This window comes from Myotis nattereri, assembly GCF_964212035.1.
Source record: "Myotis nattereri genome assembly, chromosome: 14".
In the NCBI taxonomy this organism is placed as follows: Eukaryota; Metazoa; Chordata; class Mammalia; order Chiroptera; family Vespertilionidae; genus Myotis; species Myotis nattereri.
The window spans coordinates 55,806,922-55,833,084 of record NC_138089.1 but is presented as its reverse complement, the minus strand read 5'-3'; the positions used below and the strand labels follow the sequence as shown (position 1 = coordinate 55,833,084).

Below are 26,163 nucleotides of genomic sequence, written 5' to 3'. Positions count from 1 at the left end.
CAATTGGTGGGGCTACCTTTTTGAGGGCATTTCCAAGTGTGTATCAGGAATCCCTATGATCCAGCGGTCTGCTGACATAAATAACCTTGAATTACAGGTTTGGACACTGGCTGAGGATGTCAGGTACCTGGAAGATCTGAACCTGCCTTTTCTTGGTTGGGAGGTTTTCATTAACTTTATCTATTAGATATGGAAGAACTTAGAGACCCCTGTGTGTTCTGGCTGCCCCTGTCTGCACCCCGATTTTCTCTTGGTAATCGTGATCACTCTCATCCTGCAGAGTAACCTTCATTCCCCCAAATTGAATTATTGTGGCCTCTGGTGAAACTTGCCTTCCTGGGAACCAGTCCAGCGGAGCTCAGGGTCATGGAAATGGGAAGAAAAATCCTGTGAGCGGGTTATTAGATGTAATCGTGACAGGCGGTCACTCCCACTTCTACCCGTTGGTTACCAGACCTCTGTTCAGACTATGGAAGAGACAAAAGCACTGCTTGCTGATTCAAAACATTTGCTTCATTGTTGTAAGATAGAGCCCAGCTTTTCATTGTGTTTCCCAGTTGGCACTGTGACTGAGTTGTCAGGAGGCCATTTCTTCTTTCCGTCAAGCTAGGCTTTTCTAATGGGCTACTGGTGAGATGAGTGACTTTCATGGGCTGGAGCATGTTACCATACTTCTTTTGCTTTTAATAAGTTCCTTGATCAGGTATCTATTTATGTTGAGTACCATGATAATAAATGAGTTAGTTACTAACTAACTTACTGAGTGGTGCTAAGCCTCGTGCAATGGAAGTTTCAAAAAAGACGTTTCTTTTGGAACCCTGTTGAATATATACATCTTTTAGGAATTTGATGAAATGTACAAATATCCCTCTGTGACTGTAGATACCTAATTTGTTACTGTTGTTACACATATGTACTTACAATTTCATATATAAGATAATGTATTGCTTTAAAAAAGCAAAACCAAAATAAAACAATGTATTGCTTTAGGGTTTTTTCGTTATTACATTTCATAAAATATACTTATTTCAACAGTCCACGTGCCCCTTTTAAACTGCTTTATTGAAGTGTCACCACAGAGTTTGACATCAGTTCCTTGAGTTTGTTCTGAGTATTTCAGAGTATACCTTCTCCTTTTGCATTTAAATTGTCTCTGATATAGCACTTTTTACACCACTGTATGATGCTTTCACTGAAAGTTCTTTTTTAATAGTAGACAGTTGTCTTAGGCACTTTTTTTGTTTATATGTAATCTACACAATTTGATGTGATTATATATTAAGTGGGTATGTATTTTATTCAGCACTTTTCATTGTTGTTCTGTTGTGGTGGGAACCAAACTCACCTTTACCCGAAACTAGACGTCTACTGTCTTCTTTCTTGAAGTCTCTCTACTGGGCAGCGTGGCTACTTTTCTTGGTTTTCTTCATTCTTCACCAGTCACTCACTCATTCTCCGTTTCTCTTGCTGGTGCTTTTTCATCTGTTAGCCTGTGTGGTAGTGGTTCCAAGGCCCAGTCCTGAGCCGTGTAATCCCCAGGTGATTCATTAGATCAGTGACCTTCAACAGCATCTGCTCCAGGAGCACTTTCACATTAATGCCACCAGCCCGACTGTCCCTGTGAACTCAGACTTGCACGTCAGCTGCCAACACGACATCGGCATTGCTATGTCTAATAATGGTTTTCCTGCCGCGGACTTGTTACTCCAGTGATCCTCTCCCATCTCGATCACTGGCCACTCTGTCCTTCCTGTTGGTTAGCTGCATGGAGTTACTCTTGGTTTCTTTCTTTCTTTCTTCCTTCCTTCCTTCCTTCCTTCCTTCCTTCCTTCCTTCCTTCCTTTCTTTCTTTCTGTCTTTCTTTTCTTTCTTTTCTGTCTTTCTTTCTTTCTTGTCCAACCAATAGCAAATCTAATTATTTATACCTTACAAAGACATCCAGTATCTCATCAATTCATATCCTTCCCACACTACCACCACAGTTTCTCACTGGAGCTGTTACGGTTGCTCTTAACTGGTCTTCCTGTGTTTCTATGGTCTGTTCTCACAGTCTCCAGAGTGCTGACTTTAACCACAGATCAGATCAGGCCACTCCTCCCTACTGGGGGTAAATGCAAGATTCTTACCACGGCCTACAAGGTCTGACAAGGGCTAGAGCCTGGTTTGCTCTCTGATCTCCTCCTTCACTGAGCTCCAGCCACAGAACACACCACCCATGGCCTGGCCTTTGGGATATTGTATGTACCTCCCAACTGCCTGGAATGTGTGGCCCTCCTTTCAACACATTCCCGACCTCTGTTTACAGGACATCCTGCCAGAGGGCCTGCTCTGACCTGTGACTAATGGTCTTACTCTTCTTTAATCTTTGCTATAAGGCTTATCATCACCCTAACTATTTCTTATGTATTTATTTGTTAATTGCCATTTTCTTCCCACTTGAATTTGCATTCCATGAGCTGAATACCCATCCACTAGAAAAATGCTCAGCACGCAGTAGACACTGCAAATATCCACGAAGTGAGTGGATGAGATGTCGTCATCCTTGTTGTCACTGAGCTCATTTTACGATAGGCGCTGCCCTGGTGGAGGTACTGGAGGGTGAAACAAGTATAGGACATGGCACGTTTGGCCACGGAAGCATGGAGATGCAGCAGGTGGACATTCTAGAAGGCAGGGAGGGAAGCATAGAGGTGGATGTGTGTGGAGTGAGCATAAGGATTCCTTTAGAGATGGGAGTAAGGAAAGTGTGGTCCAGTTAGTGGGAATGAATCCTGGGGGAAAACGGGTGGGAGTAGATTGGGAAACACAGTCCTGGGGAGAAATGATCCTATTAAAGGCACTCTAGGCAAAAAAGAGAAGGGATCTTATTTATTTGTGGTCTACTTGGGTTACTGTTCAGATTGTTGATCTTTTTAACTTGATACCCTTGTAGGACGCCAGGAAATATCATGTGCAATTTGGTTGTAGAGCAATTGTAAAGTGTTTATGGATACTACACTCAAATGTTCCCATATTTTATTCCTTTCGTAGACTGTGAATTCTTTTAGTAACTAATGTTCCCTTGTCAGTAAAGTGAATTTATTCTGTAGCTTGTGTAAACACATTCTGTAATGGGAGGCAGTGGGGAGAGCATCCCAGAAGGAGAAACGGAGCATCATTCTGGAGTTCGTTTCAGATTGTTATGGAGCCCATCAGTCTTGTATCTCTCCCAGCAGAGCCAGTGAGCATTTTCGTGTGTGTTAACCGCCTGTACTAGTGTTTGAAAACTGTTCCGGTAGCTTTTGCCTGAAAGATCTTTTAAACTATGCTAATTAAGCTGCACGTTATTAAATTTTGTCATAGATCATTTAAATTTTAGAGAAAAATATGACTCCTTATAGACAAGTGAGAATTTACTTTTTTATACTCTGCAAATTTTGGATTTCACTTATGAAATAGTGGAGTCCTATTTCTTTGGTTTACTCATTAATCAAGAGGTTTTGTGGTCAGATTCTTTAAGCAGTACTGATATATTTCTGCTGATTTAGGCATATTTTCTCTGCATTTGACCAATGTCATATACTCGTTAGAGTGTGGCTTGGGCTGTCATCTGCAACTAGAACAGAGGATGCTAACCGGCTTACATGGCACTTACGACTTTTTAAAAAAATATATTTTATTGATTTTTTACAGAGAGGAAGGGAGAGGGATAGAGAGTTAGAAACATCGATGAGAGAGAAACACCGATCAGCTGCCTCCTGCACACCCCTCACTGGGGACGTGCCTGCAACCAAGGCACACGCCCCTGACCGGAATCAAACCTGGGACCCTTCACTCCGCAGGCCGATTCTCCATCCACTGAGCCAAACCGGCCAGGGCTGCACTTACGACTTTTGATTTAGTTTTATGCCCATGTGTTCACACATAAGGTTCCAAATAATAATAAGCAGAAAGTCAGAACCATGAATAAATCTGCTGAGAGAGCCACAGAGATTCTAAGGGTTAAGCTTTCAGTACGTGTACTTATTACGTGTAAACTACCTCTTTGCAGTTGGCAGTGGGAGCTGGTTGGAAGTTCTCCCTGAGAAGTAGCAGTTGGCTGGGATGAGTGTGCGAATAGACCTGGGAGATGGATGGCGGCCAGGGAGGCCAGCAAGGGGGCCATTGCACAGGGGCCTCTGCCTGATGCAGTCAGCACGCTTTGTGCCTTTAGAGCAGTGGTTCTCAACCTGTGGGTCGCGACCCCTTTTGGGGTCCAACGACCCTTTCACAGGGGTTGCCTAAGACCATCGGAAAACACATATATAATTACATATTGTTCTTGTGATTCATCACTATGCTTTCATTATGTTCAATTTGTAACAATGAAATTGGGGGTCACCATAACATGAGAAACTGTATTAAAGGGGCGCGGCATTAGGAAGGTTGAGAACCACTGCTTTAGAGCATTGAGGGGAACGGGAAGATGACTGGCGGGTCCAGCAAAGGGGATGGATATGGGCCTAAAACTTGTAAACAGCATCCTGAGTATCTAGAGCAGTGATGGCGAACCTTTTGAGCTCGGCGTGTCAGCATTTTGAAAAACCCTAACTTAACTCTGGTGCCGTGTCACATATAGAAATTTTTTGATATTTGCAACCATAGTAAAACAAAGATTTATATTTTTTATATTTATTTTATATATTGAAATGCCATTTAACAAAGAAAAATCAACCAAAAAAAAAAAGAGTTTGTGTGTCACCTCTGACACGCGTGTCATGGGTTCGCCATCACTGATCTAGAGTGATGGTCCAATATGATCCCGCGTTCTGGGGTGGACACGGTTGGTTCAGAAATTGATGTTGAAGAAGAAATAAGTGCATTAAAAGGCAGATATCATAAAACTACTGGACAAAAGGACGTATGAAACCTGGTGATGGAGCGAAATTCTTTCTTTGGATTTATGTACACGATTTACTGAAGGAACTGGAATTCATGCAATTGGCCCAAGGTTCCAAGCAAGTTGAATATGTTGAATACTGATGACAAAGTGCAGGCAACCTGTGGTTGGTTCTACTTTGAATCTTCGAAACTCCAAAAACCGTCTTCTGTCCAGATGCCTTTGTTTGCCTTTCATTGTCACCTGGGGAATGCGATTTCTTTTCATGGGCCCAGGGCAGATGACGTCGTCAGGACAGTCCTGTTATACCCTGGCGGAGCTGCCAGTTGTCTGTCTGTCTTTCTGCATAAATGAGAGACTTTTTCTGAGACCAAAATGGGCTGCGCCTGACCTGTTGCCACCAATCTGAATGTCACCATGATTGGGTCGCCCGCCCCCTGGAGACGGTGCCTCGGCCGCATCGCCAGACAGATGCCCTCAGCTCTCTTCTCCTGCGAGGTGACCTGTCGCGCTCTTCTGCTTGCAGACTGGTGATGCACATCGAGAGGGACAGCAGGAAGACCTCCCCAGGCAAGGAGCGGCAGCAGAGTGGCAGCGAGTACCTGTCCAGATGCCTGGACCTCCTCATCCGCCACATCGTGCGGGAAGTGCCGCGCCTCCTGGGTAAATCGCAGTCTCCTCCCAGGCCCCTTGCTGCTCACCTTGCCGGGACTTGGCTTTTTTTTTATTCTCGCTGGTGTGTGATTGCAGGCGAGTGCAGTGCCACTCTGTCTTGAATGTGTAGTTCCAAGATCTCCACGTGCCTTCTCTGTCCTCCTAGTTATTTTGCATCAGTGAGGTGATGGAGGCAAGGGGCTGGCTAAAGGTTATGTTGGGGTGTCATCTATGGTAAATGGGTGGTTTTGAAAAATAAGTTAAAGAAAAGCATTTTACTTGCTCAAAATTGGACTTAGGCTCTTATCTTGGGTAGCCTTTCTTAAATTTCTCTCTGCTTAAAAAACTTACTCTCTTAGATGAGAACCACAGATTAATCTATTGTTAAAAGGACTTAGGAATGAATAACCATTAACATTTAATATTAACAGCTTTCGATATTAAAATTTAAAACTGTCTATAGTTTGAAAAATTAAAAAGTATCTAATAATGATTTGCAAAAGATGTTTATTGCAGCTAATCCCTTATTTCGTTGTTATTTGCAGAAATTAAAATCTAAGGGATGCTTACATTTAGTTTAAATCCCATTCCGTGCTTCTGCAGCAGATGTAGCATGAAACCAGGAATGTGTAAATGCTAAACTGATCCCACCCATTATGGTAAAATATACTTAGACTGTGAAATTTATGATATGAAGTCAGAGTAATGGAAATATCTTCATGGCTGAACAATATGCCTCTGTGCCTCTTACTGATACTTTGGGAGATTTTTTTTGCCTGTTAATGACTGAAAATAGAGCATTTCAAAATTTATTTTGCATTGTCACCTTTCTTTAATCTTCAGTCTGAAGGCTTTGTGAGTCGAGTTTCTTACTACTAGACTCATTCTGTTTAGGAGATGATGATACGGTTCAGTTATCCACAACACAAGTTTTATTTACTATTGGGCTTATCATCCAATGAGAAGTTTTATGAATTGACCTGTTTTTTATTTCCATCTATTCTATTAGAAATTGTGATCTATAATCTGTTCACTTATCATCTTTAATATTTTTTTTTCTGTTTACCAAAGTAATAGGCACTTATGCTTGAAATTTGGAAAACACACACACACAAAAGGAAGGAAAATTATTTCTAAGACCCCCCCCGGGCCCCCCACTCTACCGTGCTATTTATAAACTCAGATTTCTAGGTGAGAGATTTAGAAGCCACAGCTTTTTGTTAGAGTCTCAATATTTGTAAGTAATATCTCAGCTTCTCTCCACTCCATTTATGTGGAGGTTCATTCCCTCAGCAATCTTACTAGTTTTCCAGCCGTGATGGGTGGTCCCTGAGTATCCGTGACCTTCACCTCCGCAGGTGACATTCTCACCGCCCTGGCTAATGTGTCCGGTCGTAAACACCCGTCAACAGTTCAGGCGAAGCAGCTGAAGCTTTGTCTCCCCCTGATGGCCGTGGTGCTGCACCTCGTCACCTCCCAGGTATGATCTTATCCAGAGAAAAATAATATGACTGCGACTCCCTTCTTTTTTTTAAAAAAAATAAAAAGTTTTTATTGATTTTTTTATTTTTTAGAGAGAGAAGAAGGGAGAGGGAGAGAGAGATAGAAACATCAATGATGAGAGAGAATCATTGATCAGCTGCCTCCTGCACACCCCCTCCTGGGGATCGAGCCCACACCCCTGGCATGTGCCCTGATGGGGAATTGAACCAGCAACCTCTTGGTTCATGGGTCGACTTTCAAATACTGAGCCGCTCTGGCGAGGCTGTGACTCACCTTCTTTGTAAACTAGAGCTGAGAAACGCCAACTCAGACAAAACATGTTTATTTTTCCCCCTTGTACATGACTTTCAGGATCTAATCTATGGAAACTCTCACCACGCAGGTATTTCGACCTCGAGTTGTAACGGAAGAGTTCCTTTTCAGTTATGGAACCATTCTTGTGAGTAACACTGAATTTTTCATGTCCCTAATAAAAATGTGGCTGTCTCTACTGCTGGTGGAATTTGGTGTCAGAATGAGATAATTTTAAAATTCTCGTGGCATTTATTTGTCTCTAGGGAGGCGACCTTTTTCTATTTTTATCTGTTAACTGTAATAAAATTTGACATTTGGAGAAAAATGCATTTTCTCCTGATAATGTATGTTGTTCACAGACAGCCCCAAGTAGGGTAAGTAAGTCCATAGCAAACACTTTTATCCACTTTGGTATTACACATTCTGAGAAAATTTTAAATAATAAAACTGGTGGAAAGGGAATGCTGGGGATGCATTGTCATTATTATTTGCATTGGCTTACCTTGTCCAATTATGTGCAGTCACTTTTTATGGCACTTCTCTAAGTTAAGCTTAATTTAACTTTTTCTTTAATTTTGATGAGATGGGTAGCAATGAAAAACAAATCAGTGTGCTCTTTTTCATTCCAGTTTTTGCTCACAAAAAATAGTCTTTGTGTTCAGATTGTGGCCCATGAATTATATTATCTTTTGCCCTTGCCTGGCAGTTACCATATGTATCCTCCATAAAATGGGGAGCTTTTCAGAGGGAAAGCTAAGACGTTTGTCATGCAGCTCTTCCACTTTTGCTTTGATGTTTATTATGAACACTGAACTGAGATTTTAAAAATGCTACAGAGGTGTCTGTTAAGTAAAGCAAACATCTCAAGGTTATTGTTTGTTGTTTTTTTTTGTTTTTTTGGTTTATTTGTTTGTTTTGAATAAAAAAAGGATTGTCACCCACAAGTGAGAATAGAACTTTCTACCAGTGGTTCTCAACCTTCCTAATGCCGCAACCCTTTAATACAGTTCCTCATGTTGTGGTGACCCCCAACCATAACATTATTTTCGTTACTACTTCATAATTGTAATTTTGCTACTGTTATGAATCGCAATGTAAATATCTGATATGCAGGATGTATTTTCAGGGGTTGCGACCCACAGGTTGAGAACCTCTGTAGGCTAGAGTCTAGCTAGACGGTCCATCATAGGGTGAAGAATGGTTTGAAGTACAGATGTGGAGTGCAGGTCACTGACTTTTAGTAAGAAGTGTGTGCAGGCAATGCAGTGGGGTCCTTTTGTGCTCAGTTTCAAATCTTTATCACCCTGGCACCTTGAATCCAAATTCTACAAAGTACATAATTTTTGTTATATGCTCATAAGTTTGCAAATTATTAGAACATTGTTTACCACCTTCTTTAATTTGCTCTTCAATCTGCTTCTATGTACAATATGGGTATCATTGTAACATGACTATAATTCTGCATTTTTAATCCCATTGCACTCCATATCAATGCGTGGAAATAGTAATTTTCCTTGTGGAGCCCACCTTGGAATATTTTGGCACAGTGTTTGTTTGGGACAGGTGTAACTGTCCCTGTGTTCATTCTCTTACTTTTTTCTCAAGGGTAATACTTTTCTCTGCCTACATTCACTAAGTACACTGTAGTTTTCAAGAGAACTACCAAGTGTCTCCAACATAAAGGTCTTTATGGCCCTAACTGGTTTGGCTCAGCGGATAGAGCTTCAGCCTGCGGACTCAAGGGTTCCAGGTTCGATTCCGGTCAAGGGCATGTACCTTGGTTGCGGGCACATCCCCAGTGGGGAGTGTGCAGGAGGCAGCTGATCGATGTTTCTCTCTCATCGATGTTTCTAACTCTCTATCCCTCTCCCTTCCTCTCTGTAAAAAATCAATAAAATATATTTAAAAAAAAATAAATAAAGGTCTTTATGGACTTTCAGGAATTACATGGGTTTTAGGGGAGAACTCATCTGCTCCACGTAATTCAGAAACAAGGGAGGAGGCATAATGTGGAAAGGTCTCCTAACCTTCTCCCAGATGTGGGTGTACTCTGTGAGGGTGGGGGTATTTTGTAGGGGCTTCTTTATGAAGGCCCTTTTAGGAATGGAAAATAACTTACCTGGTCCCTACCTGGTTTGGCTTAGTGGCTAGAGTGTCACTGGTCTGCGGACTGAAGGGTCCCTGGTTCGATTCTGGTCAAGGGCACATACCCAGGTTGTGGGCTCAGTTCCCAGTAGGGGGCGTGCAGGAGGCAGCTGATCAGTGATTCTCTCTCATCATTGATGTTTCTATCTCTCTCTCCCTCTCCCTTCCTCTCTGAAATCAATAAAAATATATTAAAAGAAAGAAAGAAAATAACTTACTTGGTTCAAAGATAACTGTGATATTGGAACATTTTTATCAGTTTTTTTCCCCTTATAATGTCACTCAAATAGAGGGAGTTTAGGCCAATTAAATGGAAAAGGTCTTTGAGCTCTCTTCAGGACATTTTCCTAGATGGAATCTGGGCCAGTCCCAGAATTCTTTTTTTATTGTTCTTATCACATCTGTTATCTGGCCTTAGCTGTGTGTTGGCACTGATGAAATACTAGTAAAAGAGAGAAAAGTATTAACTCAAATTAAAGACCTGGATTTTGTTATCCACACAGTTCTGTGCACATTATTATGAGGCATTGAGGTTGGATGTTGTTTCTATGAGTTGATTCCTAATCTATCCAGAAGACACCAAAGATATTATTCAAGGCATTAGTGACCTACTGATACCATGAGGCACAGTCTACTACTTCCATGTCTCAGAGCCCCTTAGAAATTCACAGTGCTGGTTAGCAAACTACTGTCTCTTGAGTTTTCTGCTTTAAGGGTATTCTTTTTAATTTTGTTTAAACAAAAGTTTCCTCAACTTGTTTGAGAGGCTTTGTTTTTGTTTTGTTTGGGCTGCACAGCTATAAATGTCTGTAGCCCAGTTCATAGAATGACTTTGTGAAAGTATCCTGAGCACAATGCGTCTCTGTCTTGGTGTCATGTTCCATTCATGTGTAGATACTTAGCATGATGTCCGGGAAGCCTTCCTGGTCTATCTGTAGATAAATACCATTTTCTGTATTTTTCAAGATTTATCTGGTTGAGTAGCTACTGTATGTACTATGGCAGGTCTATTATCTTTTCATATTTTAAAAATATGCCTTAATTTGAAGTATTTAAACTTGGCCCACCTTTAGTAACTATCCAGTAGCACAACTTGCTGCCAAGAACTTTCTAGGCTTCTGCTACAGCAGCTCTGCAGAGGCTGTTGCCCTGCCTCAGGTGGGCGTGGAGACGGCAGTCAAGGTTGGTGTGATCTCCCCTCATTAAAAGGGTCCTAAAGGAGCAGACTGGAGGGGGCTTTGGAATTGTGCTTCCCATTGGCTTCCATTTCTGTACTGGTACCAGCACATGGTTTGCCTCTTTGATCTGTGGACATTTTTATTTTTTAGGTAGAAAAATTTAGGATACTTCTTATATATGGAGGCATGAGTATAGGAATTAACCTCCACCTGCCCCCAAGTAAAACAAAATTTTGGTCTTCTTATATTTAAAAGAGGCTAGTATTTGGGGGAAAAATTGGCAGGATACTTGCAAACCATTATTAAGTTTTCAAAGGCTTTAGGCAAAAGAGGGCTGTACAGCTGCTAATTGTTCTTTCACTTCTTATTGACAGAAGCAGTGTGTCATCATACTTGTTTTCCTCTTCAGTAAAACAAAGAACCTAAGGACACTGTTAGCAGTAAAGTATCTGGCAGGTGCGATGGGGAAATCCCATGGTGAATACTGTCGTTTTTTGGGCCTCCATTGGATTGGGCTGGGAAACAGGAAGTGATGACATTGAGGAAATATGTTCGGGAACTCATGGTGTGTATTAACCTAATGTTCACTGTGCTTCTCTTGTCCTTTTGAAGATGCTCTTGATTAATGAGCTGAGGAAGAGAACTTTGCTGTGTTGCTCTTAAGTTTTGGCCTCCCTAGTTGATAGAAGCGTCATGGTTGTGTGGTGTTATAGTTTTCTACAGAAAGGCATCACAATTCAAATTTTCAAATAAAAGAGGAGAAAGAAATGATAACATTATTTTGATAGATTTTCATGCAAGAATATGATTATGAACTCCATCATTCATGAATCTTTACATACCCTGGCACTGAGATAGTTATTCTAAGAAAAGACATACTTCCTGCCTTCTGCAGATTCTTATTTTAAGCGAATGTTGCTTTGTTGATTGATTTTTTTTACTTCAGTTGCAGTAAATAAAGCAGAGAGAGTGCAATCTTATATTTGAAAAAAATATATAATTATTCATTGCCAAGCAAATGTTCTTGTTATGAGTTTTTTCTCCTTTTTCTACAAACCTTGAATTCATATTCTCAATTTGCTGCAGGAACTTATTTTCAGCTTCTTCGCAGTGTAGCACTAAATGATATTGAATAGCACCGCCTGCCCTGGAGCCATAGCTTTCCATTTTTCCCTTTAGATGGGGCCGTGTTCTGCTCTGCACTCCTTCACCCAAGGAGCCTATCTGTGGGGAGGCGTTCATCCTTTTAGCTCCTCTGCTAAAACTCCCAGCTTTGAAACTTGCACCATCAGAAGGTAGCCTGCGCTACCCCTGTGCTGGGACACAGACGTCATGTACAGATTTCTTGGTCATTGCCCCTCATTCCTCAGAATCTTCCTTCATTGGGCCACTCCAGTCTCTCCATGCTGCTCCTAGTACCATTCTTGGAGAATTGGATATCCCTACGGAGGGCCCTTCCAACACAGCCTCTGAGCTCCTCCGCCACCTTCTTGTCTTTCCCTCCACAGCTGCCTACACCCATGAACTTACCTGCAGCATCACACTGGCCTTCGCTCCTAATTTTCAGTGCTTCTGCTCCCCATCTCCAACAGCCCTTTCATTCCTCTGCGACTTCAGTTGGTCTTCCCAGTCTTCATCCTGCCCTCTCATGGCCCAACAGCTGCCTTTGGTCTTTACTCAACTTCGGGTTCCCTAGAGTCCCAGCCCCCTTCCCTGCCCTGGATTCCCTTTACCTCCCTCCCCTCCATTTTCTCCATTGCCCTCCTCTGGCAGAGCCTAACCCTGGTTCGACTCAGTTCTCTGTGTATCCACCCTGCTCTGAGGGGCGACATAGAGCTAGAGAAGAACAGCGTGTGAGGAGCTGGCCTCACTTTAAACTCATTACTGCTCGTCTCAGGTGCACCCTCTCTGCAGACTGGGGGTGCATCTAGCTCACGTTCCTGTTTTATGTACCTGCACGCTCACCTGCATCACCCTTTACAAGTTCCCTCTTCCCTTGAATCTCCAGTGCCTCCTACTCTGTCCTCACTCTCACCTGAGTCATTCCCATCACACTGAGAAGGAAGAAGAAACATATCAAGACATTAAAATTGGTAAATCAATGGGACATTAAGTGGGGACTTAAAAAAATCAAACAGGGGAGGTATAAGGAAGAAAAGAAGCTAACAGAAGTCATAGTACTCCGATTGCCATTTAGAAAGAAAAAATGAATACACATGCATGGTTAGGAAATTCCAGCAGTGCAGACAGGCCGAAAGTGAAAAGTGAAAACATGCCGCCCGCTCTCAGCATTTCCCTTCCCCAAAGGGAACCTCTCCAGTGGTTCCCTTTATGTTCACATCTATGTTTGTGCTTTGTCTCTGGATTCTTTTTAAAATTGTGCCGGAAAGATCACGGTATAAACACAGTTCAGTCTAATCTTTCTTAGTGACCCAGAGACATTTGGGTAGATTTACGTCAAAAGACTTGTCTCTCCTGGTGAGTGAGTGTGGCTGTTACTGGGAATGGTTATGTGTCAGTTGGATTACCTTCACTCTTGCAGGTTGTCCTTTCTGGACTTAACTTGCTATTGAATTTATTCCAACATTAAGTCTCATCGATAGTGATTGGGATGTTTAAAAATGATCATAGTTAATAATGTGTATATACTGTTTAAGATGATCATATTTTAAACAATGATTATGGTGTTTATAATTTGTGTATAGTATTGAATGCCTGCCATGAGTTGTTTCATTAAGAATGGTAAGTGGTTTGGGGGGCATTTGTTATCTATGTTTTATTTCAGAGTTATTTTGAAAAATCCCCACTTACTAGTATTTTTATTTTTCAGAGTCATATTAAGTCGATAGACTCAGGAGAAACTAACATAGAAGGAGCCATAGGTGAGTAGACACCATAGCGACATTTTACATCTTTGACTGAGGTACTTGGATATTGTGATTTTGAACATGTAAACAAACACCTGTAATAATTCCCTGTCTTTCTAGGACTGATGGCATCGGAAGAATTTATCAAGATCACGTTGTCGGCTTTTGAAGCAATAATACAGTATCCTGTTTTACTGAAGGACTATTGCTCTACGGTCAGTCCTGGCAGCTTTTAAAAAATAGGCTTTTTCATTTACTTGGCAATTCTGCATATTGTAGAAATCTGAGTATGCGCATATGTCATAATTTATTTACTTTTGATAGACATTAAGTTATACCTAGTTTTTGGCATTTACAAATATTGATGGATATTCTTGTTCATGTGTTTTGCTCTGCATAAGAAGGCACTACTTTTAGGGCATATACTTAGGAATGGGATCAGTGGGTCTAGATAGGGGTGGGCAAACTTTTTGACTCGAGGGCCACACTGGGTTCTTAAACTGGACCGGAGGGCCGGAACAAAAGCATGGATGGAGTGTTTGTGTGAACTAATATAAATTCAAAGTAAACATCATTACATAAAAGGGTACGGTCTTTTTTTCCAATAGTTTTATTCATTTCAAACGGGCCAGATCTGGCCCGCGGGCCGTAGTTTGCCCACGGCTGGCCTAGGATATACATAAACTCAGCTGGTGAACAAAATACTGAAGTGTTCTCCGAAGAGGTGGGGCCAGTTTACATTGACCCTGCAGTGCGGTACCTGACCCCCTCCTCATCCTTCCCAACTCTTGTTCCTTCACACTTTGTAATGGGTAGGTATCTAGCAGTATTTCGCCATAGTTTTAAATGTTTGTATGATCAAGACTGCTAATGAGGCTGCATAGTTTTTCAAATGTTTCTTGGCCATTTGGGAGTACTCTTTTATGAAGTGCTTGTTCAAGTCTTTTTTTTTAAAAAAAATTTCAGAGCGTGGAAGGGAGAGGCAGAGAGAGAGATAGAAACATGAATGGGAATCATTGATCGGCCACCTCCTGCATGCTCCCTACTGGGATTAAGCCCACAACCCAGGCATGTGCCCTGACCAGGTTCATTGATCAACGCTCAACCACTGAGCATGCTGGCCTGGCTTTTTAAAATCTTTATTGTTGAAAGTATTACAAATTCCCCTTTTTGCCCCCATTGATCCTTATCCCCTTTTAAGACTTTTTTGGAGGGGAAGGCCTTTGGTTTTCTGTAGATGCACTATGACTTAGCTAAATGTGAACCTGCTTTTATTTATTCTGCTCAGGATTCTCTGTGCCTCTTAGATCTGGATTGTCCTTTTTCATAATTTCTGGGAAATTCTCAGTTATCATCTCTGCTTATTCTCTCTTTTCTTTGCTCTGTCTTCTTCAGCTACTCAGATGACGTGTACACTAAACTTTCTCACTATATTTTTGATATATTCCATCATTTTTCTCTTTTAGGGTTATATTCTGGATAATTTTGTTTATATTTTGGCTAATTCTATTTCTGTCTTCCATGTCCAGTGTGGTACTAAATATAGCCATTGAGTTTTTAATTTTGGTTATTTTTCATGTGTAGAAGTCTTGTTATCATTAGAAATTCTGCTTATCTGTTTTTTTTTCAATCTATATTTTTTATAATTTTTTCCCTCTACATATTTCCTAGTCTGTGATTGATTTATTCACATTTGTCGGATGTAGTTGTTTTACACTATTTGTGATAATTCCAATATCAGAAGACTGCGGTGCGCTGTGGTGTCTGTCAGATCTTGTTTGTGTCCACATCACCTTGTGTTCTTGGAGGCCGCCTTTGCAGCCACTGCTTGTTGGCCCTCCCTGAAGCCATGGGTGGGCGTTCCCTCCTCCAAGAGGCTTCAGGCTTGTCCCGGGCTCTGTCAGTCAGGGCTCCTTAGACGCAGGTCCTTTGCACCCCTTTTGCAAATCCCTGAGACTATAGTCTGAGATCCTAACTTCCTAGGGCAGCCTTCTCAGCCTGGTTTTCCTTATCAGTGGTCAGCAAACTGCGGCTCGCGAGCCACATGCAGCTCTTTGGCCCCTTGAGTGTGGCTCTTCCACAAAATACCGACTTCTGCGCACGGGCCACGAAGCTTCAATCGCACTGTACATGCGCGCCCACACGTGGTATTTTGTGGAAGAGCCACACTCAAGCGGCCAAAGAGGCGCATGTGGCTTGCAAGCCGCAGTTTGCCGACCACTGCCTTATCTGAACGGAATCTCCACTCCTCAGTGCCCGGCCCAGGGTAGGAACTCACAGAACTCTACATGTGGGAAGACCTGGACTCAGCCCTCCCTCTCTGCCCCAGCGGGCCCTCCTGGAGCCCTGTGTTTGCACTACTGGGAAGTGCCTGGTGCTAAGATGATTGGGTACAAATGCTCATACTGAGAGTTGAGTTCAGCTGAGCTCTCTGGGTAAAGGTTTCATTCAGAAACTGGTCTGAAAGTTCCCCCATTGTCTTTTCAGATCTTCTGTATTTTTAAGGTTTTGTTCTTTTATATTTTATCTGGCATTTTTAAATTGTGTTCAGTGAGAAAGTTAATCCAAATAATACCCACTGTTAGCAGAAACCCTGTTTGTTACGATCTCTTTCTGAGTAATGATTTCTCAGTCTTCCATTGAGATAGTGTTTGCTTAAGTGTTTCTTATTGATTGTTTTCTTTAATGAGCAATAACCCAATGGAGAATTTTTGTGATCTAGTAGTTCCAAATACCTGTACTTACATTTAAATAGACATTCAGTAGTTTATTTTCTAATCATGAGATGCTATCATAATAATCCTTGAAACTACAGCGTGTATTATGATAGGAATGGTGTCATTGCAACTCATGGGCTTCATAAAAGAATCTTTAATGCTGTGACTCATGGGAAATCCTCTGCCACTTCAGGAGCATGACTGGGATACATGAAATTGACGATTCGGCTTCCCCAGGAGCATAACATTGTTTGAAATGTTACACAAACTATGTTCAAGGCCGCTGATCAATACTTACTATATGGAAGTGGATGCACGCATTTAATTCTCGCCGAGCACAAGTGCTTAACTCAGATTTTCCCAGAGTTTACACTACTTAATGTCTCAGAGTTGGAAATCATCAGTGTGGCCGACAGAGCAGTTAGAAAGACCATAACGATTTGATTTGTACAGAGAATTTGTTCCATTCATGGGGTTTCCAAAATGTTATGATAGCAATGGGAAAAATAAAGGTGATTCTTTATTAGAAAATTCTGGTAATAATATACATAAGGCCTAAAATATATATTTCAGTTCATTTAACTTAAAACAATAAACTTAACCATAATATCCTTTTTTTTTTTTACAAAGAACATGCCATTTTGTAAATTTTTAAGTCTTTGGGGGTGAAAGCAAGATGTCAGCATCCCTGTCTTCCTTTTGGAGGCTCTAAGGCAGTGGTTCTCAACCTTCCTAATGCCGCGACCCTTTCATACAGTTCCTCATGTTGGGGTGACCCCCAACCATAAAATTATTTTCGTTGCTACTTCATAACTGTACTTTTGCTACTGTTATGAATCGTAATGTAAATATCTGATATGCAGGATGTATTTTCATTGTTACAAATTGAACATAATTAAAGCATAGTGATTAATCACAAAAACAATATGTAATTATATATGTGTTTTCCGATGGTCTTAGGCGAACCCTGTGAAAGGGTCGTTCGACCCCCAAAGGGGTCGCGACCCACAGGTTGAGAACCGCTGCTCTAAGGGGAAAAATCTGTTTCCTTGCCTTTTCTAGCTTCTAGGGCTGCCTTCATTCCTTGGCTCATGGCCCCTTCTTCCATCTTCAAAGCTGGCAGCACAGCATCTTCACATCTCTTCTTATAAGGACCCTTGCTCGTACATGGGGCCCACCTGTGTAATCCAGGATGCACACCTCATATCAAAACTCTTAATCACATCTGTAAAATCCCTTTTGCTGTGTATGGTAACACACCACCAGGTTTAAGGGATGTGGACTTCTGTCTGTCAGCATTCTGTCTATCACAGATTCCTATTTTTATTAATGGCTTCATTACTGTGATTATTTTGGTGGTCAGAGTATAGCAGATTTGGTCTAGTTGGCTCGTGTCCTTGTGATAAAGGACATGATTTTTTGAGCTATTCTGTACTTTCTGGCACGACACGGTATTTTTGGCTCAGCTTGTAACTTACCCTGGCTTAGCCCTGGAATCAGTGTTTTCTCTGAGGTGCCCTTGGTTCCCTTTGGTGGGAAATGGCGTTAGAGACCATACTTGGGGAACTAAGGTGCTATTTCCTGAGATGTCTTAGCTTCTGTAGGCCCTTTCAAATTTATTGTCTTGTAGTTCTGAGACATAGCTGGGAAATGTATATACATCTATGAACACACACATGTAACCCACTCATATGCACACTTATATACATGTATGTATATACACATAGGTATATACACGTATATATATTGGAGTCAGGTATTCACACCAGTGTCTTCAAATCTAGTCCATTCCCACATAGTTCTCTCTTGCCTTCCCCCATTCCATATTTGCATGTCCCTTCTTCCTTTGTAAAAATTCTGATTTCTAACAACATTAGCCTATTTTCGTAATTGCTTAATCCTAATACTTCTAAAATTATTACACAACTAGTGGCCCGGTGCACGAAATTTGTGCATGGGGGGAGGGTTCCCTCAGCCCAGCCTGCAGCCTTTCCAATCGGGGACCCCTTGGGGGATGTCCAACTGCCTGTTTAGGTCTGATCCCTGGGACTGCTGGCTCCTAATTGCTCACCAGCCTGCCTGTCTGATCGCCCCTAATTGTCTCTGCCTGCCTGCCTGATTGCCCCTAACCCCTCTGCCTGCCTTATTGCCCCTAACCTCTCTGCCTGCCTGCCTGATCGCCCCTAACTGCTCTCCCCTGCTGGCCTAATCTCACCCCCAACTGCTCTCCCCTGCCGGCCTGATCTCGCCCCCAACTGCCCTCCCCTGCCGGCCTGATCTCTCCCAGTCTCTGTCTCTCTGTTTTTCTCAGCAGTCCTCCAGGCCTCTCTGCCTCCCTGTCTCCCTTTTCCTCTTTCCCACTGGGAGGGGGCGGGGCCAGTGAGGGCTGCTCTACCTTCTGCCCGCCCTCCCTTCCATCCAGGCCTTTTCAGGCCCAGTCTGTTTTGTTTCCTTATTCTGAGAGAGGCTCTGAGAGCAAGCTGGGAGGGAGGGAAAGAAAGGGAGAAAAGGCTGTGAGCTGGTGGGTGCTGTGTGTGTCTGTGCATGTGTGCGGTTGTGAGTGAGTGTGAGTGCCAGCCCAACCTCCCCTGTCCCCATCTCCATTGCCACAAGTCCCCACCCATCAGAGCCTGCTGCGCACGCAGCCTGGGCATTAGGTCGAGCCTCCGGTCGTTGTGGATGTGACGGATCCAGGGTTTTTACATATTAGGATTGCTTCACCTAAACCAGTACAGAAACAAACTTGATGGAATGACCTGAGATAAATGAGCCTTTAGTGTGAGATTTTATGTGTGTCTGGCTGGCTCTCCTCAGCCAGGCTGTGTTTACTGTTTGCTGCAGCTGTTAGTTTCAGAGGCTAATATCCTCTCTGAGGTCCTTGTTCTTGTCTCTGCTCCTGTCTTTGGGTCTCCGTAAGAATTCCTTCCTAAATACTAAATACAGCTGGTGCCTGAGCTCTGTCACTGACCATCCTGCGTTATTGTCCAGGAGGGGCCGTGCTGTGGTTGGCAAGGCGTGGTGGGTTTTGCTTGTGCGGGGCATCATTCCATTGGTTTGGGCAGCCAGGTGGTGGTGTTGGGCTGTGAATTGTTTCTCCTGCCTTTTTATCAGCGTAGGCAGGAATTCTGTGTTTTGTTGCTAAAACAGTTCATCAAATGAGATAGGAGGTTTAAAATTAGACCATGGGAGTGATTTGTCCTTTCTTCATTGTCCATTTTTATTTGGGGGGGTGGGGCTAATTTGGAGATTTCAAACCATATTTGGTTGTGCTCTGTCTGATATTACTAGGAAATCGTAGAGTTGTTTTGTATAGTGGATATACATCTTCTGTATCTATTTATAAAAATAACCAGGATTAACTTGTCATAGCTCTTTGATGTATTTGACAAAACATGAGGATTATACATCTCTTTCCTCCCCCCAACATTTTGATCGTTGTTTATCTTCAACTTGAGAAACGATCACCAGCTTATATATTAATTTGTTAATTTGATGGTTTACTGTCAACCCATGCCAATCAGATTTTGCATTAAATACTGAAGTTCTTTTCATGAACCCTGAAGGTTTTGATAACCGTAATGTCATTTTGACCTGAGGACTTTTTCAGTTACATGAGCTTGGTGGTTCATTACATGTCATGCAGACTTGAGATCCAGGATAAATTTAGCTGTTGCCTTTTTCCCCACACCTTTGATTAGTGATTCTGTCAGTGGACAAAAAAACATAGATAGTGGTTGTTATCAGGTCCATGTTGATGGAGATCTGAACCGAGTCTTTAATACCTTTTCTTGTAGGTTGTTGATTATATCCTGCCACCCTTGGTCTCCTTGGTTCAAAGCCAAAATGGTAAGTGACCACATCTCCCAGAATTCCATCGGTTACACATTCGGTTCCATTCCATCGCCATGGAGTCACGCTCTTGGCGTTCTTTCTTTTCAAGTGGAGTGGAGGCTCTTCAGCTTGCGGTTGCTCTCAGAAACCACATCTCTGCTGGTGAACCAGGAGGGCGGGGATGGCAAGGAGGCTGCGCCCATCGACTCCGACAGCAACCTTCTGGCTCTCATTAGAGATGTCCTCCTTCCCCAGTAAGTACCGTGCTCTGCACTCACCCAGAGCCGTGTGGGCCGCCCAGGATGCCGCGGCCAGATGAGGGGCACCGCTGGCCTTGGGGTCTCCCTGTCCTGACATTCATGTCCACGTGCTAATGTGCTCACCGTGAGGCAGTTAGGACCAGAGGCAGTAACTGTTACACTGCCTGGGACCCCGGAGAATCTCGGTCCATGTTGAAAATACCATTTAGAGGTTCTTCTGTTTTCTACAGACTCTGAGGTTAGGCAGAGTTAAAGGTGTCTATGGCTGAGGGGGTGGGAGGGGGGAGATGAAGTTTATTCTTCAAGGTCAACATGATAAGACTGCTGGAAGATGAAATTGGGACTTTCCCGAGCTCTGCTGAGAAATGATAGAGCTGGAAATCTTCCTCCCCCCCAAACTCTTGTAATGGAAATTAAGTTTAGATACAGAAAGGGGGTGGGGGAACAAGAAGTAATTATCAGAAAGAGGTTATCTTTGTCCTTTTTACTCCATTACTCACATGGCGAGCACACAGTAGGATGATTGCAGAGACCTAACCTCACGTCGTTCGTGCAGTAGCGCTCTCCACAGGCTTGGAGCCCGGGAGCAGCAGGCTGCCCCTGTGGCCGAGGTGTGTGGTGGGCCACCCCACCTAGGCTTGTGTAGGTGCGCTCCGAGGTGCGCTCAGTGATGAAACCACCTAACGCATTTTTCAGAGTGTAGCCCCGCCACTGAGGGGCACATGGCTGTGTGTGACAGTGTGTGAATGGCATGTACTTATGTGGGTAAATATAAGCTTAGAGCCTTCGGTCATGGGGTTCATTAATTTTGATGCCATCTTACACTTACAAACTGGTTATACATAATCGTAAGCACCTTCCTGACGAATGCCTAATAATGTGACTTTTGTGCCAACTGTGATTTTTAAAAGAGATGTAGGATAGCTGCTATCTGACAGCCTAAAGGGGGATTCACATCTTGGGCAGGACGGTGCAAGAATTTGTTATGCTACTCAGAAGGGCACACACACTAACACTTAAGTATTGCTTCCGGAATTTTTCATTTAATATTTTCAGCTGCAGATCACCACAGATGCTAGAACCGTAGAAAGCGAAACTGGGGTTAAGGGGGGGCTACTGTAGATATTCTGTCAGTACTTTCAATTTTGTTAACAGTTTGATCCTTTTTTGACCTTAACATTTTGGATAAAGCCAAGGCGACAGGCTTTTCCTGGCCCCTCAGTTTTTTACAGGAGAGTGTTGTATTAGTATTTTATTTGCAAGTAGTAACCCTGGACTCTAACTTGGAAAATAATTATTTACTCACTGGGAAGTCCAGGACTTGCACTGGCATCAAGTAAAACTGGATTTGGGGAGTTTGAGTTCATTTCTACAGAACCAGGTGTGTGTGTGTGTGTGTGTGTGTGTGTGTGTGTGTGTGTCCCCGTCTCCATCGCTCCGGCTGCCCACTCCTGCGTGGCTTTGCTCTCAGAGAGTTTCTTCCTTGTTGGGAAATGGCTCCTGGGCGCTGAGCCCAGGGGAAGAGCGGGTGTCTTTTCTATTAGCTCGGGCAAAATTCTAAGGAAGGATAACAATTTAATCTTGTTAAAGACCATGTAATACCTGTGTTCAAGGTGCTTATCAGAACTGTTGTGTGATGTGAATGAAAACTCAGTGGTAAGAATAAATACCTTATTAAGCTAAATATTAGATATGGTTCTCAGAGAAACAGAATAGGATGCATATACATATATGGAGAGAGAGGGAGATTTACTGTATGGAATTGGCTCACTTGCTTATGAAGGCTGACAAGTCCCAATCTGAGGCCTAAGGCCTGAGACCCAGAAAAGCCTTTGGTGAAATCCCAGTCTGAAGGCTGGCAGGCTGGACACCCAAGAAGAGCTGATGTTTCAAGTCCAAAGGCAGCAAAAGACCAGGGTCCCAACTGGAGGCAGTGGGAGCAGCAGGAGTTCCTGCGTCCCCAGCCTTTTTGCTCTGTTTAGGTCTTCACTTTAATTGGTGAGGACCGTCCACGTTAGGGAGAGCCACTGCTTTACTGGTCTGCTGACTCACACACTAATCTCCCCAGCAACACCCCGGGGACACACCCACAATGACGTCAGACCCACCGTCTGGGTATCCTGTGACCGGGTCAGGTTGACATCCCCATACCTATCATAAATACCATGAATGACTCTATAAACTGTGGGTTAATATCCAAGACCCATCACCTCTCTCAGTGTGCATGCTTTGCTTTCTAAAGAGATGGACTTCAGTTACAAGTATTTGTGCATTTTGTACGTAGAGGATTATACTGCTGTTGATAGGGAGATGGTATTTGAGTTATGAAACCTGGGTATGATTGGGTAGAAAGCGAGTGGGCGCCCCAGGAAAGAATGGGGGAGGCCAGGGTGTGGAAGAGGCAGAGGAGTTGGCAACAAGCTGACCAGCTTCTTTCCAGCAGAGTCTGCACGTGCGAGTTACGTGATCCGAGCTTGGGAGAGAATGTTTTCTCTCTTCACCGGCCCATTTGATATTCATGGACACTAATTGAATGTGTCTTATGTCATGGGCATATTTCTCGTTGCTGGAATATAATAGTGACCGAGAGAGGCTCAGCCACTGCCTTTATGGAATGTACTGTTGGGAAGAGCCAAGCATTTCAGACATTAATAATAATTTTTTTTAACCGAAGAAGTTTGTAAGTCATGCAAATAGAAATGTTACTTAAATATAAATTGAATAAGTATCGAGGCCGCCTTTACTCACCGTGGGCTTCCTCGATGTTCATCAGCCTGCCTGGGGACACATTTCTTCTGGGACATTTTCTGTGCTTCCTGTTCCCTGGCTTTGCGTTTCTCAGTTCACACATTTAACTTTCTACAGCTCAGCGTTCCTAAAAATTAGATGACCTTCGGACACTCTTTCCCGGGGGCTATTAACAGCTCCCGGAACTCGGGGTTCCTTTGATCACAATTTTGAAATGCTACTCAAGGGCATTTCCAAGGAAAGGATGCTCACCATCAAGATTTTAACTTCGGCTTGTCAGTATTCGCTAACATTAACACGCTTCGTGGCTTACATCAACATCTGTTTGTTAAGTCAGGCTCCTTAGGTCAGAGGCCCACAGATCCCGTGGGACGTGGCTCTCTGCTGGGAGCTCATGCTGCCTAAACCAGGTGCCTGTCCACTGGGACGAGTCCTGGTCTGAAGCCCGGGAGAAATCTGCTTCCCTGCTCGTTCAGGTTGGTGGCAGAATGGTTCCTCGCAGTTTGTATTAGTTTCTTAGGGCTGCAGTAACAAAGGACCCCACCGGACTGGCTTAAAACAACAGAAATGTACTCTTTCCCAGCTCAGGAGGCCAGAAGGCTGACATCAGCGTGTCAGCAGAGTTGGCTACTTCTGCAGAGTCTGACCTAGAATCCACGCCTCTCTCCTGGCTTCTGGTGCTGCCCGCCATCCTTGGTTTATGGCAGCGTGACGTGACCCCAGTCGCTGCCTCAGTCCTCACTTGACCTTCTCTGTGTGTCTGTCTCAGATTTGCCTGTGCCTTTCTCTTATAAGGATATCTGTCATTATATTTGAGGTCTACCCTAAACCCAGGGTGATCTTATCTGGAGATCCTTAACTACATGCCAAGACCTTTTCTCCAAATAGGGTTATACTCACAGGTCCTGAGTTAGGACTCAGATATGCCATTTGTTTTGTTTCTCTGACCATTATCCCATCCAGTACTTTTTTAAAAAAATTTTTATTGTTGAAAGTATTATATGTGTTCCCTTTTTTCCCCATGACTTTTTCTAGCCCACCTTTGCCCCCCACCCCAGGCCTTCACCACCCTATTGTCCATAGAATATGCATAAGTGCATACAAGTTCTTTGGTTGATCACTTCCCGCCCACCCACCATACCCACCTTCCTTCTGAGATTCTGCAGTCTTCCTACCCAGTACTTAGTTGTGGAATGGAAGTCCTTGTTCCGTGCTGTCTTATGTTCCTTTAGGTGGCCACGTGTCTTCTCACGTGGCCCCTCCATCTTCAAGTCAGCAAGAGTTTGCCAAACCCCCCTCATATTTGCAATCTCTCTCTCCTGCCACCAGCTTGAGGAAACTATGAAACTATGCATGTTAAAGTTGGTGATGTCGATCATTGGTGATTAATCTGGGTCTTGTGATTCGGATATGTTCCTATTCCTGTCTTGGCCCTGTCCTCACTTCCTCCTCCTCCCCTCTTCAGTCTCGCCTCCTCTCTTCAAGATAGTCGGAGTGCCAGTAATGTAACTGAGTTACCCGTGTGAACAGTGAGGAAAAGTGTGTTTTTCTGGGAAGAAAGAGAACCATACATCCTCAGAAAATTACCATGACTTTGTCTTCAGCAGGGAGAAAGATTTAATTTTAAAGGTTCACGCCGAAGAGAGCAGGCAATCTTTAATGGAACTTAAGCCCAGAGTGACCTTATTAATTAAAATTGGCACCTCTCAGAAGTTTAATATCAAAGTCATTATCAGTGAAACCTTAGCACTGAAGCAGTCTTCTGCTGACTGTTTGAACATTTTTGGGGGGGATGAGGGGATTTGTTACATAAGGTGAGGGTATTTCTCTTGCGATATGTAACTGTGAATGGGGCTAGGGTCTTCACTCAGGGAACACACCGTTGTTATTTTGGGGAAGAGGGAATTTTAATATTCCTACAAATGTAAGGAATATAATTACATGCGTGATTATGCATATGATGCTTGAAATCCTTTCTCCCCCCCGTTTCCCCCCTTTCTTTCTTTGTTAATTCATACAATAAATATATATTGAGGACTATTGTGAGCAAGATTGAATTCCTGCCTCTCACTGAGCTGACATTCCAGGGGTAAGACAAAGCAGTAAACACATAAATATAGAAGATGATTTCAGTTCATTGTGAGAGCCGTGAAGAAAAAACCGAGTAAGGGGACAGGGAGCACAGTAAGGGGAGCGGGGGGGGGGGGGCTGTGTTCGGTAGGGCAGTCAGGGAAGGCCTTAAGCCAGGCGGCGGCTGTGGGAAACATTTGCTGTGCAGTTTCCCTTTGGTGACGGGAACCACTTTGGCAACGAGGATTTCAGTTTTCATCTTTTCTGTTAGCTCTGAGTGTTTTGTATTGAAAAGAGATCATGCTGATATAAATGTGCTAATAATATTTTTTATGACAATATGGCATTCAGCATGTCCCTCCTGGGGAAAACGAGCACGTCTTTCCTTTTTATTATTCTCCGGTGGCCTGTACAATTACCAGCACCATAATGACTCCATAAACGGCTACGGCTTTGTTTTTCAGAATCTGAGAATCGCGTTCCTTACAGATTAGAATTGTCTTGTCCTTTCGATGGCGACACACTGTAGGGTTGTTCATCTTCCTCTGGAATGATGTCCAGCAAAAGTCATGAGTTTGGTTTCTATGCCAGTCGGTCAAGGGACATTGCATCCCTTACTACAAGTATTCTATGTCAGCATAGGCATGAGCTTGGCCGTCTTCAATGGCAATCAGAATAGTTGGGAGTATTTCATTTTTAGCCTTTCCTTAGGAAATTTTTTTTGGGCATATAAAGTTTAAGTCAAATATTTTTGCACCAGGAAGAAGCATTATAATATTATCCAAAGAACTAGGATGCTAGAATTATTCTGATCGGGAATGAAAGAATATCCTTATCTAGCTCCAAATTATCCACATTTGTAAACCTTGAGTGTTGATTTTTTGAAGTTGTTTCTCTTAGCCTTTCATACCTTTATAATGAAAATTTGCTGTTGAGTTTATTGAAGAGTTCAAAGGAGATGAGGGCTTATGTCTGAAATAAAATTTAATACTTTGAAGTCTTATCTACTCACTTTAAAAAAATCTGTCTATCTACTTA

General features: G+C 42.9%; 1 protein-coding gene across 1 annotated transcript in view; it reads left to right on the top strand.

Annotated features, from left to right (window-relative positions):
- ULK4 (unc-51 like kinase 4) overlaps positions 1-26,163 on the top strand; it is a 246,189-nt gene that overhangs the window by 64,074 nt on the left and 155,952 nt on the right. Inside the window, exons 22-28 of the mRNA XM_081105862.1 lie at positions 5,385-5,521; positions 6,871-6,992; positions 7,398-7,454; positions 13,463-13,514; positions 13,620-13,714; positions 20,011-20,062; positions 20,157-20,301. Of these exons, the coding sequence (XP_080961988.1) occupies positions 5,385-5,521; positions 6,871-6,992; positions 7,398-7,454; positions 13,463-13,514; positions 13,620-13,714; positions 20,011-20,062; positions 20,157-20,301 (660 nt within the window). The remainder of the gene's footprint in view (positions 1-5,384; positions 5,522-6,870; positions 6,993-7,397; positions 7,455-13,462; positions 13,515-13,619; positions 13,715-20,010; positions 20,063-20,156; positions 20,302-26,163) is intronic.